We start from the raw sequence: 23,433 nt of genomic DNA on the forward strand, positions 1-23,433 counted from the left end.
GGGATTATCATAACGTTACTACTAAGGAAAGTTCAATCTTAAAATGCGTCCAAGCTATGAGTCTGTGTAGTAATAGCTACAAAATGGTACTATTATTGGAACAATGAGACATTCACTACTTAAAAAAGGGAAACTCTTCATTAATTAAAACAACTTGCAGAATATGCTGAGTTAACAGTACATGCAGGAAGGTTTTCAAGTATTTATCCCAGGAAAAGTAGGGGTCTGAAAACAACACACCAATGCGTTACAGAAAGACACCAAAGGGAGAAGGTATTTACTTTACTAGGGGCAGGAGGGCAAAGCATCCTTAACAGCAGCAATATGATCTTCAGAGAAAGCAAGAAGTTCTATAGTTTTAAAAGGACAAGTTAAAATCAATTTATAATGTATGAATTTTATGTGTAGTATTACAAAAAGGATGAATGTAAGACACTGTAAAAATCTCTCCAGTGTTTTGTAATTATCCTTATTAGACAAACAGAAGAAAACCAGAGTATAAAAGCATTGCCTAAGCAAAACAGTTTTATCTGTTAGAGACTTATGTATAAAGCAAGATGAAGAGCTAACAAAAGATCTGACATCAAGGCCCACTCAGCACATTTGCAAGCCAAATACTGCACATCTGACAGGTGATCAGCAGATACCAGTGATCAGAGAGAACTGCTTCTCAACAGAGGCTTGGAGTTATGGTCTTAGAACTGATAAACACTTCAGAAAAAGTGCCTGATAATTCTTAACGGTTAAACTAAGGCCATTCAGCTGTAATTAAGAGTGTACTGGATGCTCCAGTGCTTTTATGAGCCATTCCGTGACCCCAAGTTTGAAGCTGAGAGACAATGTAGTATTTTAGCTGTACTGTATTTCTGGACTATTAAGACAGTACAGAATACAGCCACACGAAGTACTTCAGTGCAGCTAAAAAACCCCAAGACTTTCAAGAAATAGAGCCATAATGCTCAGTATTATAATTAAGTGAAAAAACTCCACCATCAACAAAAACATCTATGGAACATAAACTGACACAAAAATGCTGATAATCTTTCTAACCTCCCCTGAAACAGGAGATATCCCCATAAATTAAATTGCACAGATAAGGCTTGAGGCTGGAGCATGTATTTAAAGTTGACCTGCAAATGAAAAATTCACCACTCCTTTTTTACCCTGTTGTGAAGAGACCAGGGAAGCTCTCACTTCCCTTCCTTCCAAAAAGTCTCACTCTACATTTTCATTCTCATTCAGAAATATAGCACACTAATACAGCGATGTTAGACATTAAGGGAATTACAACCTTGACAGTAATTTATCACTCGTACTCTTAGTAACAGATAAAAAGACTAATTCATATGGGGAAGACCTCTCTTTGATAACTGTAATTAGGAGAACTGATAAAAAGGTCTCTTACTCTAGATGCTTCCATTAAATGGCTCAAGAAACTCAGCCGGCTAACACCTGATCATAGCACACAACAGATGGTTCATCTTTTAGACTCTGTTGAGATCTGAAATTCCGAACATTTAAGGTAAAAATACAGCATATAACGTATTACTCTTGCCCCCTCTGTCTCTTTTATACACTGAGAAGGTGGTCAAGCTACTTTTTCTCTTTTGCAGGTCAACTTCAATACAACATCAACTGGAAGTCACTCACCCATGTGACATGCACCTAAGCTTCTAGAAATCTTCATCTAAAAGGCTCCTGAAATTCCTATGCATTTGCACATTAAAAAGTCAGTCGAAGAATGAACTAACAGGACACATCTGGCACTAGGATGCCTCTTAAAATCACTTTTACATCCTACAAGTAAGTGCCAGAACTAGAAATCATTTAAAATTTATTGAGGACAAGAAAGCACAAATAAAGAAACATAAGCATTAAGAGAAGTTACAACCAAGAGTTAAGATGTGCCTCCTGCAGCCTCATTTTTGAGGAGTCAGTTAATAAGTGTACAGGTCTTTGTCTTCTCAGACGTGCAGCTAAGGAGTGACTTAATTTTAGAACAAGGAATTCAGATTTTATCAAAACAGCACCAATAATTGTGTTCATTACACCAATAGCTACCATGGCATGCATCTGTACAAACCTTTCAGGCAGTTGTCCACAGCTGGTCACGAATAAAAAGGCATATAAATTTTTCTCTTCTTTTATTACAATGAAGTTTATAACAGTACAGAAAAGTCACACGACCTTAGTGGGTCAGTTTACTTAAACCCTGAAACAGGAGGAACTCTAAATACATTAAATATTGTTACAAGTTCAGACTTAAATGTACAAGTAGTTGGGAACAGTTACAGCCCTCACCAAACTATGTTGGGGACATGAAGTCCAACAGCACTTGAAGTGCTGTGAAGGCATCATTTCACAAAGAGCAACATAATGTTACAGAACTTGCCTTTAAGGTGGTATGTTCATGTAATTCCAGCGCCTTCACAATTTAACGAACCATATTTACTATACTTCACTTCTAAAAACCTAGATGAAACATGAAAAAGAAGCCATACAGTATAAATTGCAACATCAGGAAAAGTTCCTGTTATTATTCCAAATAATTTTTCCCGTGTAAAATAAGAATGTCCAATAGCTCCTTGCATGTGGGAAGATACTTATTTTTTTAAAGTCACAATGAAGCCTTAATTGACGGAAGCTCTGCTATATTAACAGCACAAGATGAGAAAAGGTTTAATCTCCAAACCTATTAGAGTGTGTGTAGTAGCATCAGTAGCGGCCACCTTGCGACATTACAGGAGGTCTCATTCCCATTGGGGGTCGAGGAGGTCCACTTTGGTAAGGGGGCACCATCGGAGGTCCCTGACCATATGGAGGCATCGCTCCAGGAAGATATCCTGGCATGCCCTGGTGATGAGCACCATACTGACCTATAAACAGAACATTTAAGATGCAAAGAATATTTTTTTTTTTAAATAATGGACAGCAGTCGCATCTTCTGAAAAGCCTCACCCACCCGCCAGTATATGCCACTTCAAGTTTTACAAAAGTTTATAGCAAAGACAAATCTTTTCAAGAAAACAAAGCTGGGAAACTTATGATTACCATGAGGTGGCATGGGAGGTCTCATTCCTTGTTGTTGTGGAGGAATTCCTGGCTGTGGTGGCATCATACCTCCGATTGGTCCAACTGGTGGATTACCCAAGGAAGCTTGTCCTGGGCGAGGAAGATTACGCTGATATTTAGGCAGCTGTGCCCTTCTCTCTTCCTAAAACCAGGAACAGACAACCATAACACATTGTAAGGCTAAAACTCACCAAAAGCAAAGGAAATAAAAGTGTAACAAAACAGATTACAGGCACTAAACTATTTCAACTACCTTACAAGTTCAAAGACTGCTACCAGTAACATTACACAGCAGCATTTGGATTTTCCCCCCTTCCTTCAAAAAGTATTAATACTGGCCAGTCTAGCATTTTGCACACAACACAAATTCTCCTCCTCTCTCAGCTGAAGAAAGCCTTTTCCTCATGGCAAGTTGAGACAAAAAAGCCAAACACAAATCTAAAAGATATCTGAACTGAAATTAACGTTCATTTGTTTTAGCCATAAATCCCATTTCTGACTGCTGTAACAGCACCAGGACCACTTCAAACTGTTAAGGCTTTTGTCCTACGCTCATTAGGTCTATCTAACTTCAAGCTTAAGTCATATGCGGGAGAAGTCCAAATTATATTTTGGGTTGAGTAATCTCCTAACACCACCAAAAATAAGGCTTAGATCTGCAGCAGGACCGTTGCAATATGCCAGTCATTACTTTGCAACTGAAGTTTTCTCAAGGCATGGTTCCGTTACATTAATTCTGTACAGTCTGCACTCTCACTGTTATAAAAATATGCATAATGCAGGAGAAATTCTATTTGATCAGCCATATCACCATAAATCGCATTTTTCAGTAAGACAATGAAAATATTTTAACTTACCAGTGATATATCCTCATCTGGATGGATCAACTTACTGGTTGCACTGGTTGTTGTGAGGGTAGCAGGCTTACTTGTTATAGATGTAGCTGGTTTAGCTGCAGTACTGTTTGTCGTGCTAGTGGTTGAGGCTGTAGACTGTGTGTAAGCAGGGAATGTAGGTTTTGGGGGTTCTGTTGTTGTTGCAGGTGTAGAATTCAAAGGTTTGAAATCGGTACCAACTGGACCTGGAACAGCTGCTGCAGCCTGTGAAATACAGAGATAAATCAATATTTATTTCTCAAAGCGTAAGAAAAATGATGCCTGTTAGATCTCTGAAACCTTCCAGTAAGATACATAATCAAAACAAGCTTGACAAAAGTAAAGTTCAGCTTGATCACATACTAGAGCAACTGAAAACAAGACAAAATAAACCCCATATACACACACACACACAGAGGAAAGTCTAGAATTTGCAGGTCAAAAGCCACAACTAGAAAAAAAGGAACAACAACAAAAAAAATCACTATCAAAATTTTTATCTTAAGTACTGAGTTTGGTAAATGTCTAAATCTTTCCTGAATCACTGTTTAGTTAAGAGCCTGTAAGTATAAATTCATCGTTCTCTCACTAAATTATTAGCATACTTTAGCAACCATTAGTTTAGAGTACAGCTCAAAATGTTAGTATTCATTAAAATTAGGTATTTAAGAAATGTTTTATCAAATACTTAAGAAAGTTCTATTGTGTCAGGGTTTTTTGTCTTAAGCATTATCTCTATAAAAATACTGCAATATTTCCACAAAGTACTATGTCTCTCTATAGATCTTAAATCTCACGTGTGAATGAAGAATCAACTGAAGGCAGATATGAGGTCCACTACAGATTCCAGCATCTCATCTGTCTTACTTTTTTCTTAAAACTGTTAGACAAGAAAAGTTTGCTTTACCAGGCACCTTCTCTGAAGATGCAGCAATCTCCAAAGCAAGCTTTAGTTACGAGAGAATGCTTTTGTTTCTAGCCACTGTACATTTACAATTATCTGAACTTTCCAATCAAAACATTTCAATTTTTTGCACATGATGCAAATTATGAAATTCCCTACATTATGATGTACCATATTAAACAACATAAACTAAAAAGCCTTCACCATGCATCAAGCTAACCACTGCCCACTAAAATGCATTTAACTGCTTTCATGCTTTTTTAACCCTTTAGAACCAGGATGTAACATTTCATTCTTTCACACTAAGAAAAATTGGGCACTTTGACATGCTTATTTCTAGTAAGATGCAACTCGCAATCAAGGACTCTGCAGTTTGACCAGCTAAACATAATCAGGCACGTAACAGAAATTATCTGAAGATGTTTAGTCAATTTAAGGTTTTATGGAACGGTCCAAAGGGTTAAGTTGCAAAGCAATTTGTTTTTAACTGTGACTTCCTGCGTACTTGTGCTGTGCTAGGAAACAGAGCGTTAGAAGATGCTGACAGACTTTCTGAATTGGAGGAAGCTGTACTTGAGCTTGTGACAGGTGTCCCCATCTGTAGCATAAAAGAAAGGAAACAGTGAAAAGTCTCCAAACAAATGGGTGGAAAGTATCCAGATGAAAGGATTTCTTATGCTAAGCCCTTCCTTATGAAAGGACTGTGGTTTTGTAAACGAGTATCTTCCCTGCAGAAGTCCAAAATGCAAATAGTACACTATGAAGGTTTCTGCAAGGCTAGAGGTCACAAGCCGCTATCAATTCCCCACTTCCCTCCCCAAAACATTTAAACGAATTTTTACTACCTTAACTCACTCCTAAACTTTTTGAAGTAAAAAGCCCTCCTACTTCAGGCAAAATTTAGCCAGTTTAACAAGACTATAGAATAAATTAGTCCATCTATGGGTAGACAGCCCATTATGAAAAGAACAGGAGAGAACAAGCCATGTCAAGATTTATACTTTAGAAATTTTAGGTAAAGTTCTATGCAATCAGATTCCTGTAGCTGACTAACACATCCCTTCACCCACCCAAAGCATCCTTATAAACGACAAACTAAAGGGATTAAAGAAAGAAGTGTTTTGGCTACTCCCTTCTTCCCCATGTGCTTACAGAACTTCTGTCTGGTTTCATGGCTGTTACAAGACAAACAAAAGAATCTTTTAAAATTCATTCAAGCACTACACTGAATTAAACTTAAGAATCCACACAAGCAAGAAACTTAACCAGTCGCTTCTCGGGCCTCCTCAATAATAAAGAATAGACACTGCTGAGATAGTGGCAACTTGAGGAATATAACAATCGATTCCAGGCTATGAGATACCTTACCTGCCCCGCACTTGGGAAGAGTGGTTTAGTAACTGGAGGCTGGGGGGTAGGTGCCGATGCAGCAGGAGCTGGAGGTCTGTTAAGAATGCCCGGTGCTGTAACAGGCTGTGCTTGCGTCATGGGAGGCATCCCAGGACGAGGCCCAACAGGCGGTGGCATACCTACAAACCACAAAGAACTGGTAACAAATCAGGCTGAAGGAAGCAAGAATACTCCTTTAGAGGATTCTGTTCACAGTGTTCCTTAGAACAAAGTCTTCCCCAAGGAAAATGTATTTTTAAGGCAATAGTAAAATAAAACATGATAAAGAGTAATGCCAGCAGTCACCAATAAATGTCCACGCATAGGCAGTAACCTCAAACGCTTCAGAGCGATACTGAATTAAGTTGTGTTTTCTACTAGCGCTTCAATGATGAAGTTTACGCTCTCAATACATCAATGCAATTAATGCACTAACTGTTTCCAACACACTGTGCCTATGCTGCCAAGCACATGGACAACACTGTTACACAATCCAAAAGATGCAGCAATTATGAATGGCATCAGAACTTTGACTGAAACACAGATCAGCTTTGCTGGGTGTCTTCAGCACACTGAACTTTTTGTAGCCTGTCATCCCAATACATGCACTTCATACGTGCGGGGCTCTAGGAGAGGTTCAGAGACGGTAAGTTAACAGCTCACATGGGTTCCATCATATTACTGTGCAGCAGAACGAGGCTGCAACTGTCCTAGTGACTTGCCTCCTCCCCCCGTGAGAAATGCGGGCAAACCAGCAAATCTCAAGCCATCACAGCATAGTTGCTGGTGAGGTGGAACACCCTCAGAACTTAAGGCTGCTTAAGAGCTGCACAAGTTCAAGAAACTTCTAGCTATGGTAAGAGACCAAAATCCCAGTTAGTTTCTTCACACAGCAGGTTCATTACTTGAGTATTTCTCATTTCCCACAGCATTTTCAATCATTACGGTTCTCCAGCTGCAGGCACAGACATTAAAAAAGGGATGAAGAGAGACTAGGCAACAGAAAAGCCAGAGAAAGTGCAATAGGAAGAGAAACCTATATTCTATTTTTTTATCTTCACAATGGTACTGAACAGAAATAATTATTTATAATAAAAAACCATGAATCAACCCCTTCACCTGTGCACAAGAGTGGCTTCTGTGGTAATCAATCCACACCAAGGTGGTGGTGTAAGTCTGTATATTCTTTATGTAAACCCTAAATCTCAGCAGAAATAAATAAATATAATTTAACTCTCACCATAGTATGAGTTTGACAACTCTGACCTACCTGGTGGCATACCAGGCATAAGAGGTGGTATTCCTGGCCCAGGAGGCATCATTCCACCCATCGGCATCATCCTATTAAACAGAAAATGAGCACTGGTATGAACACTCATGATAAACTCTTAAGACAATTGGCACATACCTGTATTAGATAAAAAAATACGGTAAATAATTTCAAGAAGCTCTCAACAGAGGCAATTCAAAACCAGCTGACTCCAGTTAGAAATGGTTTTCCACAAAAAGAAAACAAACACCACTACCAAAAATACCCTGGGAAACCCCCAAACACTTTTTGCTTGAACTTTAATTCCTCAAGCTTTCACTTCCACTATTGTCAGATTTCCAGAACTGGTGTCTCTCTTGAAATCTATTTCAGGCTACTAGTTTCAGCAGAGTGTTCCAAGAACCTGATATTAGTGCACTCAGAAAATTTGAAAGTAGGAAAACCAGCTAACTCCAGTCACGCTAAAATCGCTGTACATCTGCTATTACTCCTTAATGACATCACAAGTCTATTTGCGGTTATAGCACCCTCATACTATTTTAATATATTCTCCTTTCTCTAGTGAACTGCAGACAACCCAAATCTGTAAAACAATCCACAAAATACTGTTAAAAGCAGAGCAGAGACCAGAGGATAAGAAAGCTTCTGGAGTTTCAATTACATTAAATACTCCCTATGCTAAGGATAGAAAAATGGGATTTTAATTTTTTTTTTTAAATGAGAAGTCCTTATTATGGCATATTTTTCTTTCATATTAAAAACATGTTTGGGTACCTCACTACTGATACCTGGAGAAAAAAAAATTGGTCTGTATTTCCTAACAGAAAGGTGGCATCTAAATGACTCCTTTAATCCTTATCTACTAAACCACACTACAAATTAATACATGTTCCCCATCTAAACTATACATACAACCCTTAATATAAGCAAATTCCTCCTGCACAGGGCCACAATGCCATAAAAAATAAGCTGTCTACAACACTAAGTGCTTTTACACTGGGAAGCTATAGATGAATATACACGATTCCTTTACAGGGAACAAACTAAGTGTAGCTTAAGTTTGCTTAAACTTTTCCAGACATTTAGAGCTGAATTAGAGAAACAAAATAAAGGAATGCTTATTACTTTAGTTAGCAAGATAAGCAGATACAGAACAGCCAAGCGCACACCAAAACCCCACTAAGAAGCAGTTTCTATTCATACAATAAAGTCAAGAAACCTTCACCATTGCCGTTTCAAAATCAAAACAGGTCACCATAAACAGGGGAGCATTCATTCTGCAAAGCAAACTGCTACCCGGTCTTATTTTTATTCTCAACTTGTCTATGACTGCTACAAAAGGAACAACCAATACAGAAGCAGTAATGACTGGGAACACAGTACTGTCACCCCTTTTCTGGGTTAACAGCTGGAGAAGGCAAAGTCAGACTTGCCACCCATTTTGACAACTCTCTGTTAGACCCAAAAATAAGTGCTGGATGCTCGCTGCCTGCTGCCACCAGAAAGATGACTTTCTGAGAAACTGCAGGGATAGCGTTAGAACTAGTGTCACACTAAAAACAAAGTTGCTTCCTAAGTCCTAATTCTTCTTTGCTCATTTTTAAACAAATTATCATCAGGTTAAGTAAACAAAATTTTAGATTGAACTAGGTAAAAACGTAATGTAACATCACCCCCCTCCCCTAAAATTTCACCAAAGTGGAAGTGCACTGAATTTTTGGCAAATTATTTTGTATCTTTTACTAGATGACATTACGTTCACCTGAAGTTAACAAAGAGTTTAAGGAGGACTAAGCACCAGCAAGCCTGACAAAATTCTGTTCAGCTTCCACCCAGAAAAGCTACAGTCATGATAAGCATCCACAAGATGTTCGGCTATGACAGGATTTTTAAATTCAAAGACTGTTAAAACAACATTTATGTCTCAAAAGAGAACAACCTTTTACCTCAGTGAGCTTTAAAACTTAGCAGCAAAGTTCCTGTAGTATGTCCTACATAAACAAGGATGTAAAGGGTCGAGCACATGGAACTGTACTCTGGTTCAAGAGAGGTTATAAGTCCCTAAGCATCTATTTAATTAATATTTTGTAGAATGCATTTCTCATAACATACAATTTTGTAATATTCATTTAGATAAAGCACAAAAACTTCAGATATTATACAATAACAAAACCTAACTAGACATTTTCCCCAAATTCTCAGGCAATATTCAGAGGTGTTCAGTAAAACAATTTCAAGCTTATCAAAAACATGACATAAAATGGCATAATGAATGTACCTAGAATTACATTAATGAGATGCTTACATGTTTCCACCACAAAATGACTGCATGTATTTTCTCTGTTGATGTAATCTGTGAAAATTTATGACAAAATCAAAAATCTAACTGTGATTTTCCAAACACATTTTGATAGGGTATGGTGTCAACCCCAAACAAGCATAAAAACCAACATCTTACTTTTGCCCAAAATACAAGAAAAATTTAAACTATCCAGCATTTTTTTCCTGTTAGGTTGATGACTGATAACCAGATGCACAACATATGTGCAATACACAAAGAAACAGTGGTTCACAGAAGGCTCTAAACCAACACAACAAAACTTTACATTCTTATAATACTACTACTCAATACAGTTAGGAGAAAGGCAACATACTTTATACATAAACTCACAGTTTGGCCATATTTTTAATGTTGGTTTACAGCCATCCAGTTCTTTGGTTAGCCTTAACATTAAGGTTACAGAGTTGACAGGTTCCTATGAACATATTTCTAATTAGCTTTACTTTTTCTGTGACAGTTTAAAATGCACAGTATGAACATGTAATATTAAGTCTTTCTTGCTACTCACCCAGGTGGCATTCCAGGCATAACTGGAGGCATTCCAGGCATCATAGGTGGAACACCTGCCATTAATGGTGGTATACCTTAAAAGAAGAATAAGTTTTAAACAACTCCAACAACACATAGTTGCTAACAAATCTCACCTAATAAATTTATCTAAATTATTTAGACTAATGGATAAATGCTTTACAGGAAGCTCTAAGATTGTTTTTTGAAATAACACTGCCTACAAACAACACAATATAAAGACTACCTGCAAATCTGACTTTGATTCATTGTTCTCAGTCCTGCACGACTGTAAATTTTCTGAGCAGTCTCCAAAGAACATGCATTATCATTACAGAAAATATGAGAAGAGACCAGTTTTCACTCAATGTCACTGATTGAAATTCTTTCCTCAATATATTTGTGGCCTGTGTATAAACTGTCTGTTCTTTGTTAGCAGTCTCTAGATATATGGCAGCCATTCTGCCCTGTTTCCAAGATCTTGCAACAAAATACCACAAGCAAATATCACTGGTAGACTTACGTTTAAAGTACTAATCTGTCTTAGTACCATATTAACACTCCTTCAATCTAGACACAAGCATTAGGCATCTTAATCCACTTCACAAAGGAAGATGGGTGCGCACACACAAAATGGGGGAAGGAAAAAAAAAAACACCAAGAAGAAACTGCTTATGTGCACCTCACAAAACTATTTTGTGACCTCTAACACCCAGTGTTAGAAAGGGCAGATTATTATTCCAGCATACAAGCAGCAATTTGTGTTTCTACTCAGCTTTTCAGTAACTAGCTTCAAACACCATCTTACCTGGAGGCATCCCTGGTGCACCTGGCACAGGAGGCAAACCTGGCTGCGCCATCGGGGGAATGTACCCCTGCTGCGGCTGAACTTGCTGGGGTTGAAATGAAGTTGAAGCCGCAGATTCATCATCTTCATACTCATCAGAATCATCCTGTTGTTTCTTTTTCTGGCTCTCTGCTAAAGAGTACAATGTATATGGTCAAACTGAAGGCAAATTATATTCTATGAAATTCATTTTATCTGGGGTATTCTAGCTGGAACGAAAATAATAAGATTCAAATCTTATAAGCATGTTCAAAAATTCATAGATTACAAAGAAGAAAGACTATGTGAGCCTACCTATACGTACAAATAGTAAAGGGAAGGAAAGTGACTCATGCTGCAATGACCCTCAATATAAACGGGGGTCCTCCTTCATGTGTCTCATGCTGTCCAGCATAAACCAAAGCAGTTCAAACAAGTGTATACTTAAATAGCACAGAAATCTAAGTATTGGGCATCATCAGGCTTGTATCACCCCTGGCCTTTTCTCCCCTTACCCTCAAAAGTAAAATCGCCATCCCCATAGTCATTAGGTAATTGTTGCAGCTGCACTGGCATACAGCTACTTCTGAACAGAAGAAAAATATCTCTCAACCTTCTACATGACTGGCAAATGTCTAGAGCTGCAGTTACAGAATGCATGAAACCCAACCCTTTCTCTTCTGAGAAGTACGACCTGTATCACACAGCTTAGTATCAGCAAGAAACAGACTAGGGAAATAACAGATAACTAGCTAGATTATACTTTACCCTGAGTTTTTTGTTCAAGTAACCTCCTCCGTTCCTCCATATCTTTTTCTGGAATGCCTTCCATGCCATAGATTTCCAGTTCAATGTCTGTTCTTCCAGGAATAGCATTTGGAACAGCATCTATTGTTTCTTTATGTACCTAAAGAAAAAAAAAAAATTCCTCCGGACCACAATTCAGCTTAGATTCTATGTGTTCTTCAGCCAGTGTCAAGATACAAAAGGAACATCCTTTATGGGAAGAATCTCTCTGGCCAAGCATTTTCTTGATATGTGCTTCCTAATCACTGTTAGCTACTATTAGCTTCTAAACCCAGTTTATATAAACTTGTCTTCTGAACACCAAGACAATACAATTCCTTCACTCCTCCTACACCCCAAAAATGACAGCAGAGATCTCTACTGCATACTCTCCATATGACTGCTGACACAGCAGGACTCCTGTTCTGGAAACAGACCACTGCTGTCGTCTTCTCATCTGTTTTTAAGACCCTGGAAGCCCCCAAACCCCTACCTTTTTAAGTTCACGATTAATTCCAATTTTAGATAACGATAAAAAAAGCTTATGTAAGTGTAAAACTTCTTACCTGCATGCAATGTATAGCTAAACCAGGTCCTGTATACAGTTTCTTATGACATATATGGCATTTAAAGTGCTTTGCTTTTTGATGCTGTATAAGGATTTTTTCATCATCAAAATCCCGGTTACAATACCTATTGAAGACTGTTAAGGAAACATTCAGTCCTGAAAGTGACCTTCAGTAAAACACTAAGCTAATTAGCATCATTGTGATTTTCCCTAAAAAAAAAAAAAAAAAAAAAGGCATAGGAAGCATCTCTGAGCATTCCAAGTATGACAAATATTTCATGCATGTCTAAAACCAAACCTCCCCCTCATACCACCCAGCATTTCCCTCTTCAGATAGGTACAAAACTGGCAAGATGCATGCACGCAATCAGAATCATCACTTGATTCCATATTCTTTGACACATGCCTTTGAAGTCCTAGTTATTTCTAAGTGGACTCATTCCCTCTCTGCATAGGTGTAGATTAAAATAAAGTTGCTAAAGCATTAAAGAAGAAATAGACTTGAAATCCACGAAAGGGAAGTGATGCTAAGTACTTAGAAGTGCCTATTTAATAACAGGTACCAGTAGCTAACATTTATAAAAGAGAACAACGGTTTTAGTTAAAAATTTCTTTCCTTTTTCAGTTATCCAGCTACCAATTCTTATGACACCAAATAATTTGCTGTGGTAGTTAAAGAATTATCCGTTTTTAAACAGAAACACTGTAAGCGAAGATCTTTCTGGACACCTATGTGACAGAAGAAGCAAACTACAATTTCCTTTCTGCAGGTCAGCATCAGTATTTCAGCAAACACTTCAAACACATCTTCCTAAGCGAGACAAATACATATTTGTTATTTATTAGCTGTTCCTTGTTAACACGTGTCCCTCACTTCAACCAAAACTTGAAACATATTAATACCTACAATAGAAGCACAGATGCCTTCCAACATAAAACGGTAAAAGATCTCAAAGCAGCTTATAAATTCTTTTATTAGACAATGTTAGATTGGGGAGAAACATTTTAGAGAAAAGGTAAATCTGCAATCACTTGCCCAACAAAAAGCAGATTGTGAAAGAGTAATCAAAGAAAAATCCACCGGTATTTCTGGACACTGAGAAATTGTACGTGACTTTGATGCAGCAATTAGAAATCTGAACCCACACACCCCCAGCCCCCCCCAGAAAAAAAGAAAGTTTTCAAAAGGTCTCTTTTAACCACATCTGCCCCACTTCTGCTTGAACTGTACTTATCAGAGACAGGGTTTTCTTCCGTTGACATTCTACCCCTCGGGGGGATAAAGACCGTTCTCCATTTTCCCCGCGATCTCGGCAGTCCCGCCGGGCCTGGCCACAGGAGCTCCAGGGACAGCGGTTTACGGATGGGAAGTGAGGCTGAGGCCTCAAGCGAGGCAGGCGAGAGCGGGCAGACTAGGCCGCGGGGTTGGGGAGGAGGGACGGAAGCAGAGGAAGGGCACGGACCAGGCCCCATCCCCACGCAGAAGAGCACAGAAACGGAACAGGACCAAGCACGAAGCCAAACCGTAACGGGGGTGGAGACAAGGAAAAAGCCCCGTCCCAAGACAGCGAGGATGCGGGCGCAGAATAGGACAGGACGCGACAGAGACCCGACCGGGCCAGGCCGCTCCCCTCCCCCACCCAGCTCCCCACAGCCGCCGCGTCCCACACAGAAGGATACCAGCACCAAGGCTTCAGCTGCTTCTTCTTCTTACGGCCCATGGCGGCGGCGCCCCCGACCTACACTGAAAGGAGACAGCCGAGCTCTTCCCTCCTCAGCCGCAACGCCCACACCGGCCTCTCCACAGAGGCGAGCGAAGCAGACACAAAATGGCCGCCACGGTCCTCCTGGCCCCACCGCCTCCGAGCTCCCAGCATGCACCGCGGCGCGGCGGGCGGGGGCTGCCCACGTGACGGGCTCCGGCTGCCCCCACCGCCCCTTGGGCTCTCCCGTCGTGCCTCGTGGGGCGCCCGGCCGCCATTTTGTCCCAGCCGCCGTGGCGGGCGGCCGTCGGAGTCGTGAGCGGGTGGGGTCCCTGTGGCACCGCGTTGTGTTTCCCGTCTCCGTGCTTAATGTGAAGGAGAAACTTGTTTTTTCCCTACGAGATCAGACCGGGCAAGAAGCCGTTATCTCTTATGCAGCCCGCCCCGGGCAGTGGCTTGGTGGCGGTTACATGTGTCCGTAGCTGGCTCTTGGCGGGGAGGCGTCAGGGCGGAGCGCGGCCCTCCAAGAGCGCTATAAAATACATTGAGCCCTTGCCTCCCAGAGGCTCCCGTGCCTGGCCGGGGCTGCTCCCGCTGTTCACCTCCTCGGGTGTTGTGTCTGCGTTAGCCCCCAGCACTTCCCAGGAGAGCAGCCAGCTTCCTGGGGGGCCCTGCCGCAGGCTGGGGCGAGAGCGGCTCCCCGGCCCGCGGGGCTGGTCTGCGAGAGCTGCCTGCGAGTTACGAGGCTGAGCTACCAAGTGTGCTGTCTTAACAGAAAAAAAGTTCCTCCGAAGCAGAGCAGGCTGTTTAAAAACAGGTGGCACGGCTAACCCTGCCAAATGTGCCTTGAGCGGGTCCTGCCATTAAATCAGCTTCTGAAGGATTATCTGTACTGCTACAGGCATTGCACCCATATCGCATTTTTTTTCAGTACATTTCACAAGCAGAGGAGCCGCAGCAACAAGAGCTAGTTCGGCTTTACCCCGCACCGCTCCAGCCTGGGTGCCGATGCGGCCTCTGGCACCTCGGGCGCCTCAGGCCCCCGGAACTGCCTCGCAATGCGGCCACAGCCACACAGCCTCCTGCCCGCGGCTACACCCACTCGCGGGGGGGGAGAAGCTCTAGCGCAGCCCCCGCCCTCCCGCCGCCCTGCCCGGCCCGGCCCGGCCCAGCCCGGCCTCCGCGGCGGAGAGCGGCGGGGCGGCGAGCGCAGGCAGCGGCAGCGGGAGCGAGGCGCGGCCCGGGCGGCGGGAGGGGCCCCCTTCCCCGCGGCACCGGCTTGGGCCGGCATGTTGCCGGCGCTGCCGGACGGCGATGAGCGGGAGCTGGAGAGCAGCGAGGAGGGCGGCGGCGCGGGCGAGGAGCGGCGGCCGGAGCGGCACGGCAGCACCTACCACAGCCTCTACGGGTACCGGAGCTGCAGGTGAGGGGGGGGCCGCCCGCCGCCGCCGGGGCCTGGGGAGGCGGCTGCGCGCTGGGGCCGCCCCGCGGGGAGGCCGTTTCCCGGCCTCGCCGGTTCCCAGCCGCTTGAATTCTCTTTATTTTTTCCCATCTCTCTCTCTCCCCGAAGAGATTTTTTTTCCTCCCGTAATGTCCCGGTTCCCTGCTCCTGCTTTAAGACACGCTCAGGCCGTACCTTTCCCCGCTGCAGTCCCTTTTCCCTGCTCTGTGTGTTAAGGCTGTAAAATCGATCATGAGAACGGCTTGATTTTCAGATCCTCGCAGCAGGGAGCAGGCAGCGGGGATGGCAGTCCCAGCAGCGCGGCGGCAGAGACACCATCCAGTGAAGACTTCAGGTAAAGCCAATCTACAGAACAGCAGCATCGCCTGCGACACCCCATTTTGAAGTCTCTGCCGTGTTGCTGTTAGGTGAATAGTAAGCAAGTACACTGAAGTCCCTTCAAAGCAGAAACTTCTGTGAAAGCATACTGAAGTCCCCTGAGTCTTTTTCTGGAATGCCTAGGGAATGGACACAACTACAGAGCTCAAATAATGTATTAAACATAAACTATCCTCTTTGAGTTTGAACTCTGTTTTCTTTACTACTAATACTTGACATTTCTATATTGACTTAGGTCTTTATGTAGATAATAGATAATTAAAATTTATTAAACAATTTTAAATGGACATCTTATCTTTCTACACGCTCTGTAATGCAGTTGTTGCTCTGTATTACAACTAGGGAAACATGGGAACGAAGAGGGGCAGGGACTTGCTTGTAGCTGCTGAGGAGTTCGGCATCAGCTGGCACCACAGCTCCAGACTTCTGGTCTAGTGTGCAAACCACTGAATGCATTTCCGATGGGCCAGAAGTCACGGGGCGAGTTAGCTGTAAGCCACAGAGAGGTCACCGTGGTCCCCCTTCTAGACGCAGGTGGTTCTGCACTTGCTCAGAGAAACAAGACAACATTTGCTTTTTGCTAACAATTTCTTCTTGTTTTTTAAAGCCTCTCCTTGCTGGACACTAACTTACCAGCTGAAGCGGAGACTGAACTGCGCAGTTTTATTGCTAAGCGTCTTACTAAAGGAGCCCTCTTTGAAGGAATGGGGAATGTAGCATCAGTGGGGCTGAGGTAAAGTTTAAAAATTATTTGTGAATGAGAAACTGTAAGAAATACTGGCAGTATTGCACATCTTGCCATCTGGTGCTGCACTTAAGTTTAATCCTGATTCAATGTTCTCAGTCTTTTGCTGCTGTTAGTAACAGCTTTGTGCAATGGCACTTTCCTCTTTTTCTAGGTAGCTTTGAGAAAAATATTGTAGTAAATAATTTAAGTTTGAATACTTAAAAAATACATTTGTTTATGACTATTTCATTTTAAACTACTCTGATTGCACCACAGAGGGAAAAAAGAGAAGGTCTAAGAGCTCTATATATGACCATAGGAGCCACCAGTGCTAGCGGGTGAAAATTCTTTACAGAAATCATGTGTGTCTGATTTTTGCACTTATTTATTGTGATGTATCTGTAACAAAATAATTCTTTTTTTTCTGCATAGCATACCAGAATATAAAGTTGGTTGTTATTACTGTTGTTTCCAACACGAAAATCTTTTAGAAACGGCAACACTGGAATCGGACATCAATGCTCCAGAATATGTGGTTTGTTTCTTAGGTGGCTCAGAGAAAGGTCTGGAACTATATCCTTACCTTTAATTTTCTTTATCTGTGTGGAGAGGGAAATGATGTAAAAATTATGTTCTCGTTTTGTCCATTTCCTATTTGAAATTGGCTCATTTGTGCACACCTTCCAGTAGCTGAAAATGTCAAGAACAGCCATGTACTGAAAGGGAAAAATGCAGGTCTTAACCAATGCAGCTTATTTTCCTTAAAAAGATACTTTCAGACTTGAGCTGGACAAATACATTCAAAGTCTGAAGATAAACCTTGATTTGGAGGTAAGGCCTAATTTTTTTTAAAGTAAGTGGTGAAAATTACTATTTATGCAAATTAATTACTAAGACAATCTGGAAGATTTAGTCTATAGAGAGAAAACAGGTGTTTTAAGTACCAGTATGAAACACTGAGAGAGATACTTGATTCACTGTAGTGACAGTGAATGTCTAAAGTGCTATCCACCAGACAAGTCAAAAGGAAAAAAAAGGGGACACACACACACACAGTTTTTTGTGCCGGTCTTAAATCTCTTAAAGGTTACTTGCAGTTAGATTCTGAGAGAAAAATGACTAATAAAAGGTAACAGTCTACAGGAAAGTTATCAGTGTCCACCTGGATTCTTATCACTTCTGAATGTTAAGGAAGGATTTTTAGTAGATTTCTTGTCACAGTTTTTCTAATGAAACTATGCATTTTAAGTCTCTCCCATCCCGTCTGCTGTTGCATCGTCTTTGCTCAGTAGATACCATAATATTACAGTTTTGTCTATTTCTTAAAATGCAAAGCCCTTCGTTGCTGATAAAGTGTGGCTTTAAATGTCAAACTCATTATTTTAGTTTACTGCGGTTTGAAATTAAGAAGGCTTTGACATCCGAATATCTTAGGCTGAATAGATTATTAATAGGCTTCTATTTGTGTAGAAATCTAATTTGTAGTTAAAGTTTTAATGTTTCAACTTGTTACAGCAAAAAACCTTGGAGACCTGTGTTAACCCCTACTTGAGAAGCTGGTTTGAGAATGCCATATGCCCTATTCAGAGAGTAGTACAGCTCTTCCAGGAGAAGCTCGCCTTTTTGTTACATGCTGTAAGTGTATTTTAAACTGGATAACTGAAAAAGGTTCAGAAGGAATCTCAGTGACCAACACGTTTAAAATGTTTCTTGCATTTGCTTTCCCAGCCAGGAGTAAATGAGGAAAAACTTTTTTTTTTTTTTTTTTTTTAAATTCAGGGCAAGTACTTCTCTGCTTTATTGCTAAGGAAGGACAAAGCAATTTCTTCTATCAATTTTTATAGTTAACTCATTTTAAATTACATAGTAGCGTCCAAGTTGAAATTACAATGAGAAAATTGCAAACAGCATGAGAAAGCTGTCCCTGCTCTAATTCCTCTGAACCAAAAGGGATGTTATATTGCGTACGTGCCTCATGTAATTCGCTGCAAACAGAAAAGAAATGAATCCTAGCTCTAGTCGCTGAGTTTGAGGCGGCTTTGGATGGAATAGCTAATAGAGCATACTTGCTGTATTTCTTCTGAATGCAAAACCAGCTGCAATGACTGTAGTATGGAGTATTCCCTTAGCTTCCACTCTTTCTCTGAAAAGAACAATTTTTAAAGTACCACATTATGTATTTATTGCCAGTAACTGCAACATAGCAACAGAAGTAGTATCAAAGTCACATCTAGGTTTTTTCTTTTTTTTTTTTTTGTTTTGTTTTAAGGCTTTGAGTTATACTCCTGTGGAAGTAAAAAACGCAGATGAAAGAACAGAAAAAGACATTAGCAGGTAAAGATACTTTGAGATTAAGGAACCTGTGAGTAACTTGGCTTTTGCATATGACAGCCTCCTGTTCTTGCAGTTCAGGAGTTGTAAAGAAGCAAGCAGTTCACAAGAGCTTTTTGTGTCAGGTTTCTGGCAGCTGCCAGCCTCCAAGGACTTGTTCAGGAAGGCACGATGACCTCCCTGTGTATTGCCATGACTGAGGAACAGCACAAGTCGATGATTATAGACTGTAGTGGACCTCAGCCTCAGTTGCATAACGCAGGTGAGATTACAGCTGTGAATACTTCTTCATGTTACTCACTTGTATCCATCAGCTGCTGAGAGTTGTGGATGTTAGAGGTAGTTGAGGATATTCAGAAGCTCATAGGTTCATGCGCAGAAACTCTGGATTCTGGCTGGAAACTACCTGTTTTCCTACGAGGTAGCAAGGTAGTTTGTTTTACCAGATACACTGGAACTCTGGTTTGAAAATGGTTGATAATAAAATCCACAATGCATTTAGTTTGCGGGCCATGAAACTATGACTTGTACACTTCAGGGAAGCTGCAAAACTTTTTTTCTTTTACTGTTGCATTTTTGACAAATGTTGTGAAAAGGGATTCAACAATCAGAACAGAATTTCATGTAATCACTGTAGCTATCTTTGCTTTTCTTTTCCACATGTATTGTTTTTCTTAAGACTTATTTCCTGGCCCAGGCACACTGTTACCAGTTGCTATGTGAGAGTGATTAAACCAGGTGAATGCAGCTATATATTTACGTTGAGCTCATTTACTTTTTCTCACCCCTTCTCTGTGTTCCTGAAAACATAACAGGAAGCAACAGATTCTGTGAGGACTGGATGCATGCTTTTGTGAATGGCACTGAAGGTGGAAATCCATTTCTCTTCCGGCAGATTTTGGAAAACTTTAAATTGAAGGTACCTGTTCATACATGTTAAAGACTTGGAGAAGACATCAGGGTTACTGAGGGAGCAAATACTCTTTTTGCAGCAAAGAAAAGTTTTAGGTTACTTACGATGTCTATACATCATTCACTGATTTACTCTGAAGTTTAAGTTGGGGACTGGCTTACTGTAGTTGACAAGACCAGAATGTAAAGTAGCATGAAAGTTTCTTCAGCGAATACTCCAAAGGCATTTTCTCATATTTAAAATAAAACCCACCTTTTTTTTTTTTTTTCTTAAAATACCATTAATTTGAGCTTTGCACACACAATATCGTGTAATTGGGTAACATAGATTCAGGAGCTAGTGGTTCTCAGGTGATCTGTCAGAAGAGGAGAACTCTTGATACAAGTTTGGGCATGACCAAGTTGGGGTCTCCACACGTTTTGCGTCGTTACAATAACAGTGGTAACACGCATCAAAGATAGTACTCAATTCTTACGTTACTCTTGAGTGGTAATATAAAAGTTCCTATTAGAAATGGTTTTGCTTCTCCTGCTATTCTTCCTTCACTTTTCCACGTGGTAGTATGTTTTCTTTCCATGTAGAAGGATAAGACAATGCTCTGTTACTCTTTTCCCAGGCTATACAAGACATTAACAACCTGAAGAGGTTTATCCGCCAGGCTGAAATGAACCACTATGCCTTGTTCAAGTGTTACATGTTTCTAAAGAACTGTGGCAGCGGAGACATCCTTTTGAAGATTGTTAAAGTAGAACATGCAGAAATGCCAGAAGCCAGAAGTGTAGTGACCGTCCTTGAGGAATTCATGAGAGAAACATCAGTGGCTTAAAATTATCTTAATTATTCTGTACTCGTTTGATGGTATTGTATAAATCATTAATTTCTTCTGTGCAGCTCAGTTTCACTGTTGCAGGATTTTTAATTTATATTTAAAAGTATTACCTAAGTCAAACCTAAGTAGCAGTTTCATCTGCCTTTTCTTTTTTAGATAAAGCAGTATGAGCTTTTTTTAATGTGTAAATATCAAATCATACAAGCTCCTGCATAGTTTTCATTGCTTACCAGATTCTCCAAATGACTTGTTCCTTTTCTGAGGAAATCATGATGTCTGGTTTTTACAGTCATTGCACACACACACCCCAAAAAAAAACCAAACAACCCACAAACCCAAAACGCAAATGGCAAGCATTTCAGTGTTTTAAATATTTTAAATATCTTTAAAATGATCGTGTCTAATCATTAAGATCTGGTTACTTTTGTTTTAATATATAAAGAAGCACAAACATCTGGATAAATCATAGTAAATTAATTAATCGTATTTGTTTATATAAGAGAACATAGGTAACAAGTCTGTATGTAGCTAGTTTCCACATTCTACTTTCAAATTGGCAGTTTGTTCTTCTGTTACTAGATAAACAACTTGTTAATTGGCATGAAACAGAACTGCCTTAAGACTGAGCAGAGTTTTAGGGATCAGTTTGTATGTGCTTGTATGTATGCATACATACACTGGATGGACATGTTAAATTCCCAGGCTCTTTGATGAATCCCATTCCTCATTAGTTTGCGTTACGATCAAGACCTTCTTTGTATGTTCTTAGTACCCATTTTGCATGACTGTAAATAATCATATGTTTTTCAATCGTGGAGAATTAAACCTGAAAATTTTACAGATTAAATATGAACTTGAATAGAAACTTCTTCAGAAGTTGAAGTAAACTAAGTTCCCAAGTTAATTATTCAGACTTCAAAACATTTCATTGTATTTCAGCAGTCAATTCTTACCCACATCATAGGACATTTAGACAGCAGAGTACTTAAAGAAAATCTTTGGCTCCAGCTGGAATCAAAACTCAGGAGGCCTCTGAGTGACCACATAAATGAGGACCCTTTCTGCAAACCTGATAGAAGCAAAACTCCCCATTGCTCTCCTTCGCAGCAGAGGGTGCTTGAACGCCTAGATTGGGGCACTTGAACAACAGGGACAGTCTTACTAATGCAATTAGTTTGGTTGTTCCGCCAGTGCTGTATGCTGTGACGATAAAAGTTGACTGCTTTCCTGTGACACCACTGTGTTCAGCCTAGAATAAGGTTTACAATAAAACACATTCAAGTCCTTATTAGTGTGCCTGTGTTAAATTACAAGTGAGTGTTGTCCTTGATGTCTCCTGTTTAAACCCCTTTATTCACACAATGCAGAGGAGGTGCGGGTGTATTGGGCAGGAGTCTGCAAGCATCACAGTGACAGCGAGGTGAGACGTAACATATGTGGGCTTATAACCTGAATTATCCTATTATCCTGTGACCCATACTACACTCATTTAAATAAGATTTCTGTTTTGTTTGCTAGATAAGTTATCATAAATCACGCTTCAAAATCCAGATACTTTTCACCTTAACTGTAAAGCTTTGCTTAGTCTTGTTGGGGCTTCTCCTCTCCAAGGTAACATGTTCAGTACCAGTCCCACTGAATTTGTACTCTGTAACACATGGACAGCTTCCGTCACAGCTTTTTCTGTTGCAAGTTCCTTTTCCTGAATTTTCCCAGCACTGAAGGTGACTGGCGTTATGAAAAACATAACATCTTGCTTTCTGCAGCCTTTTTTTTTGACATCATCTCACTTCTGCCAGCTTTGCAGTGACTTTGCCACTCAGTCACCTCACTACTAAACTCGAGGTGCTCACAAGCACACGCACACACATTGAAATACACCCTGGTAGTTCATGAATTCACAGGCTTTACTGGCATCTTGCCATTATAAATTCTCTTTTAAAAACAAAACTGAAGGAAATTAAACAAAAGCATAATAAATAATGCAGAAGCAGCTGGTTTAGCTGCCTGAATGCCTGGAGAGTATTACACAATTAACTTCCTCCAGCAATCAGCTATTCGAACCTCAGGATGAAGCACACAAAAGGTCAGAAGATGCTGAGATGTGCACTTAATTTGCAAACCTGAAAGATTTTTACTGTTTTAAGGGTCTGATTTAAAACTCTTTTCAGGAGAGAAATAAAAAAAAACAAAACCAAAAAACCCCACAACCCAAACCCAAACCCAAACAAACCAACCAAAACATCGAACAAATGAACAAACAAACAAAACGTCCCAAAACACCCAAACCCCAAATCCCCCAGGCCTGTGTTAAGAATGCAAGTTTAGATTTAACTGCTACAGGCCTCTTGCAGCTTGAAAAACCAGGGTCTGGTTTGGTTTTTTGGGTTTCCCCCCCTCTTTACCCCCCCAAGAGAAGCAGCATATAAACCAATTAGTATTTCTCTTTCCCACACTTATGAGCAACGCTTACTATACAGAATATGATTGGAGCTATGGGAATAAAATGATAACGAGTTTTATGAGTTTGTGTGATCAAGGCTGAGTATCAA

The 23,433-nt window shown here is 40.6% G+C and overlaps 2 protein-coding genes across 36 annotated transcripts in view; one reads left to right on the forward strand and one right to left on the reverse strand.

The window, feature by feature from the left end:
• Nucleotides 1-14,404, reverse strand: part of ZNF207 (zinc finger protein 207) — a 40,860-nt gene extending 26,456 nt beyond the window's left edge. For 26 of the 35 annotated variants that reach the window (XR_015703296.1, XR_015703293.1, XR_015703292.1 and 23 more), the window contains exons 1-12: nucleotides 14,219-14,404; nucleotides 12,537-12,663; nucleotides 11,953-12,091; nucleotides 11,167-11,337; nucleotides 10,360-10,435; nucleotides 9,816-9,863; nucleotides 7,511-7,581; nucleotides 6,220-6,380; nucleotides 5,357-5,449; nucleotides 3,930-4,172; nucleotides 3,052-3,214; nucleotides 2,393-2,876 (exon numbers count right to left, since the gene is read on the reverse strand). Coding sequence is in view for 2 of the 35 variants with exons in the window: in XM_087751115.1 (XP_087607241.1) it covers nucleotides 2,716-2,876; nucleotides 3,052-3,214; nucleotides 3,930-4,172; nucleotides 5,357-5,449; nucleotides 6,220-6,380; nucleotides 7,511-7,581; nucleotides 9,816-9,863; nucleotides 10,360-10,435; nucleotides 11,167-11,337; nucleotides 11,953-12,091; nucleotides 12,537-12,663; nucleotides 14,219-14,259 (1,494 nt within the window). In the remaining 33 variants the exon portion in view is untranslated. Of the gene's footprint in view, nucleotides 1-2,127; nucleotides 2,877-3,051; nucleotides 3,215-3,929; nucleotides 4,173-5,356; nucleotides 5,450-6,219; nucleotides 6,381-7,510; nucleotides 7,582-9,815; nucleotides 9,864-10,359; nucleotides 10,436-11,166; nucleotides 11,338-11,952; nucleotides 12,092-12,536; nucleotides 12,664-14,218 lie in introns of those variants that run through there. The other 9 variants (XR_015703274.1, XR_015703289.1, XM_087751115.1 and 6 more) reach the window with 8 other exon arrangements.
• Nucleotides 14,405-14,610: 206 nt separating this feature from the next.
• On the forward strand, nucleotides 14,611-22,169 carry CUNH17orf75 (chromosome unknown C17orf75 homolog). Its single transcript, XM_087751122.1, has 10 exons — nucleotides 14,611-15,664; nucleotides 15,957-16,037; nucleotides 16,689-16,814; nucleotides 17,241-17,381; nucleotides 17,582-17,639; nucleotides 18,324-18,443; nucleotides 19,078-19,142; nucleotides 19,265-19,401; nucleotides 19,955-20,058; nucleotides 20,669-22,169. Exons 1-10 carry the CDS (start codon nucleotides 15,300-15,302, stop codon nucleotides 20,876-20,878), a joined length of 1,407 nt encoding a protein of 468 aa, XP_087607248.1. The 5' UTR covers nucleotides 14,611-15,299; the 3' UTR covers nucleotides 20,879-22,169.
• The last annotated feature ends 1,264 nt before the right edge of the window (nucleotides 22,170-23,433 follow it).

This window comes from Nipponia nippon, unplaced genomic scaffold, assembly GCF_047370975.1.
Source record: "Nipponia nippon isolate SJK-2023a ecotype South Korea unplaced genomic scaffold, ASM4737097v1 scaffold_14, whole genome shotgun sequence".
Taxonomy (NCBI): Eukaryota; Metazoa; Chordata; class Aves; order Pelecaniformes; family Threskiornithidae; genus Nipponia; species Nipponia nippon.

Coding starts and splice junctions, on each gene's coding strand:
- CUNH17orf75 (XM_087751122.1), top strand. CDS start 15,300: ATGCGGCCACAGCCACACAGCCTCCTGCCCGCGGCTACACCCACTCGC. Junction 15,665..15,956: donor TACGGGTACCGGAGCTGCAG/GTGAGGGGGGGG, acceptor CTTGATTTTCAG/ATCCTCGCAGCAGGGAGCAG. Junction 16,815..17,240: donor GTAGCATCAGTGGGGCTGAG/GTAAAGTTTAAA, acceptor TTTTCTGCATAG/CATACCAGAATATAAAGTTG.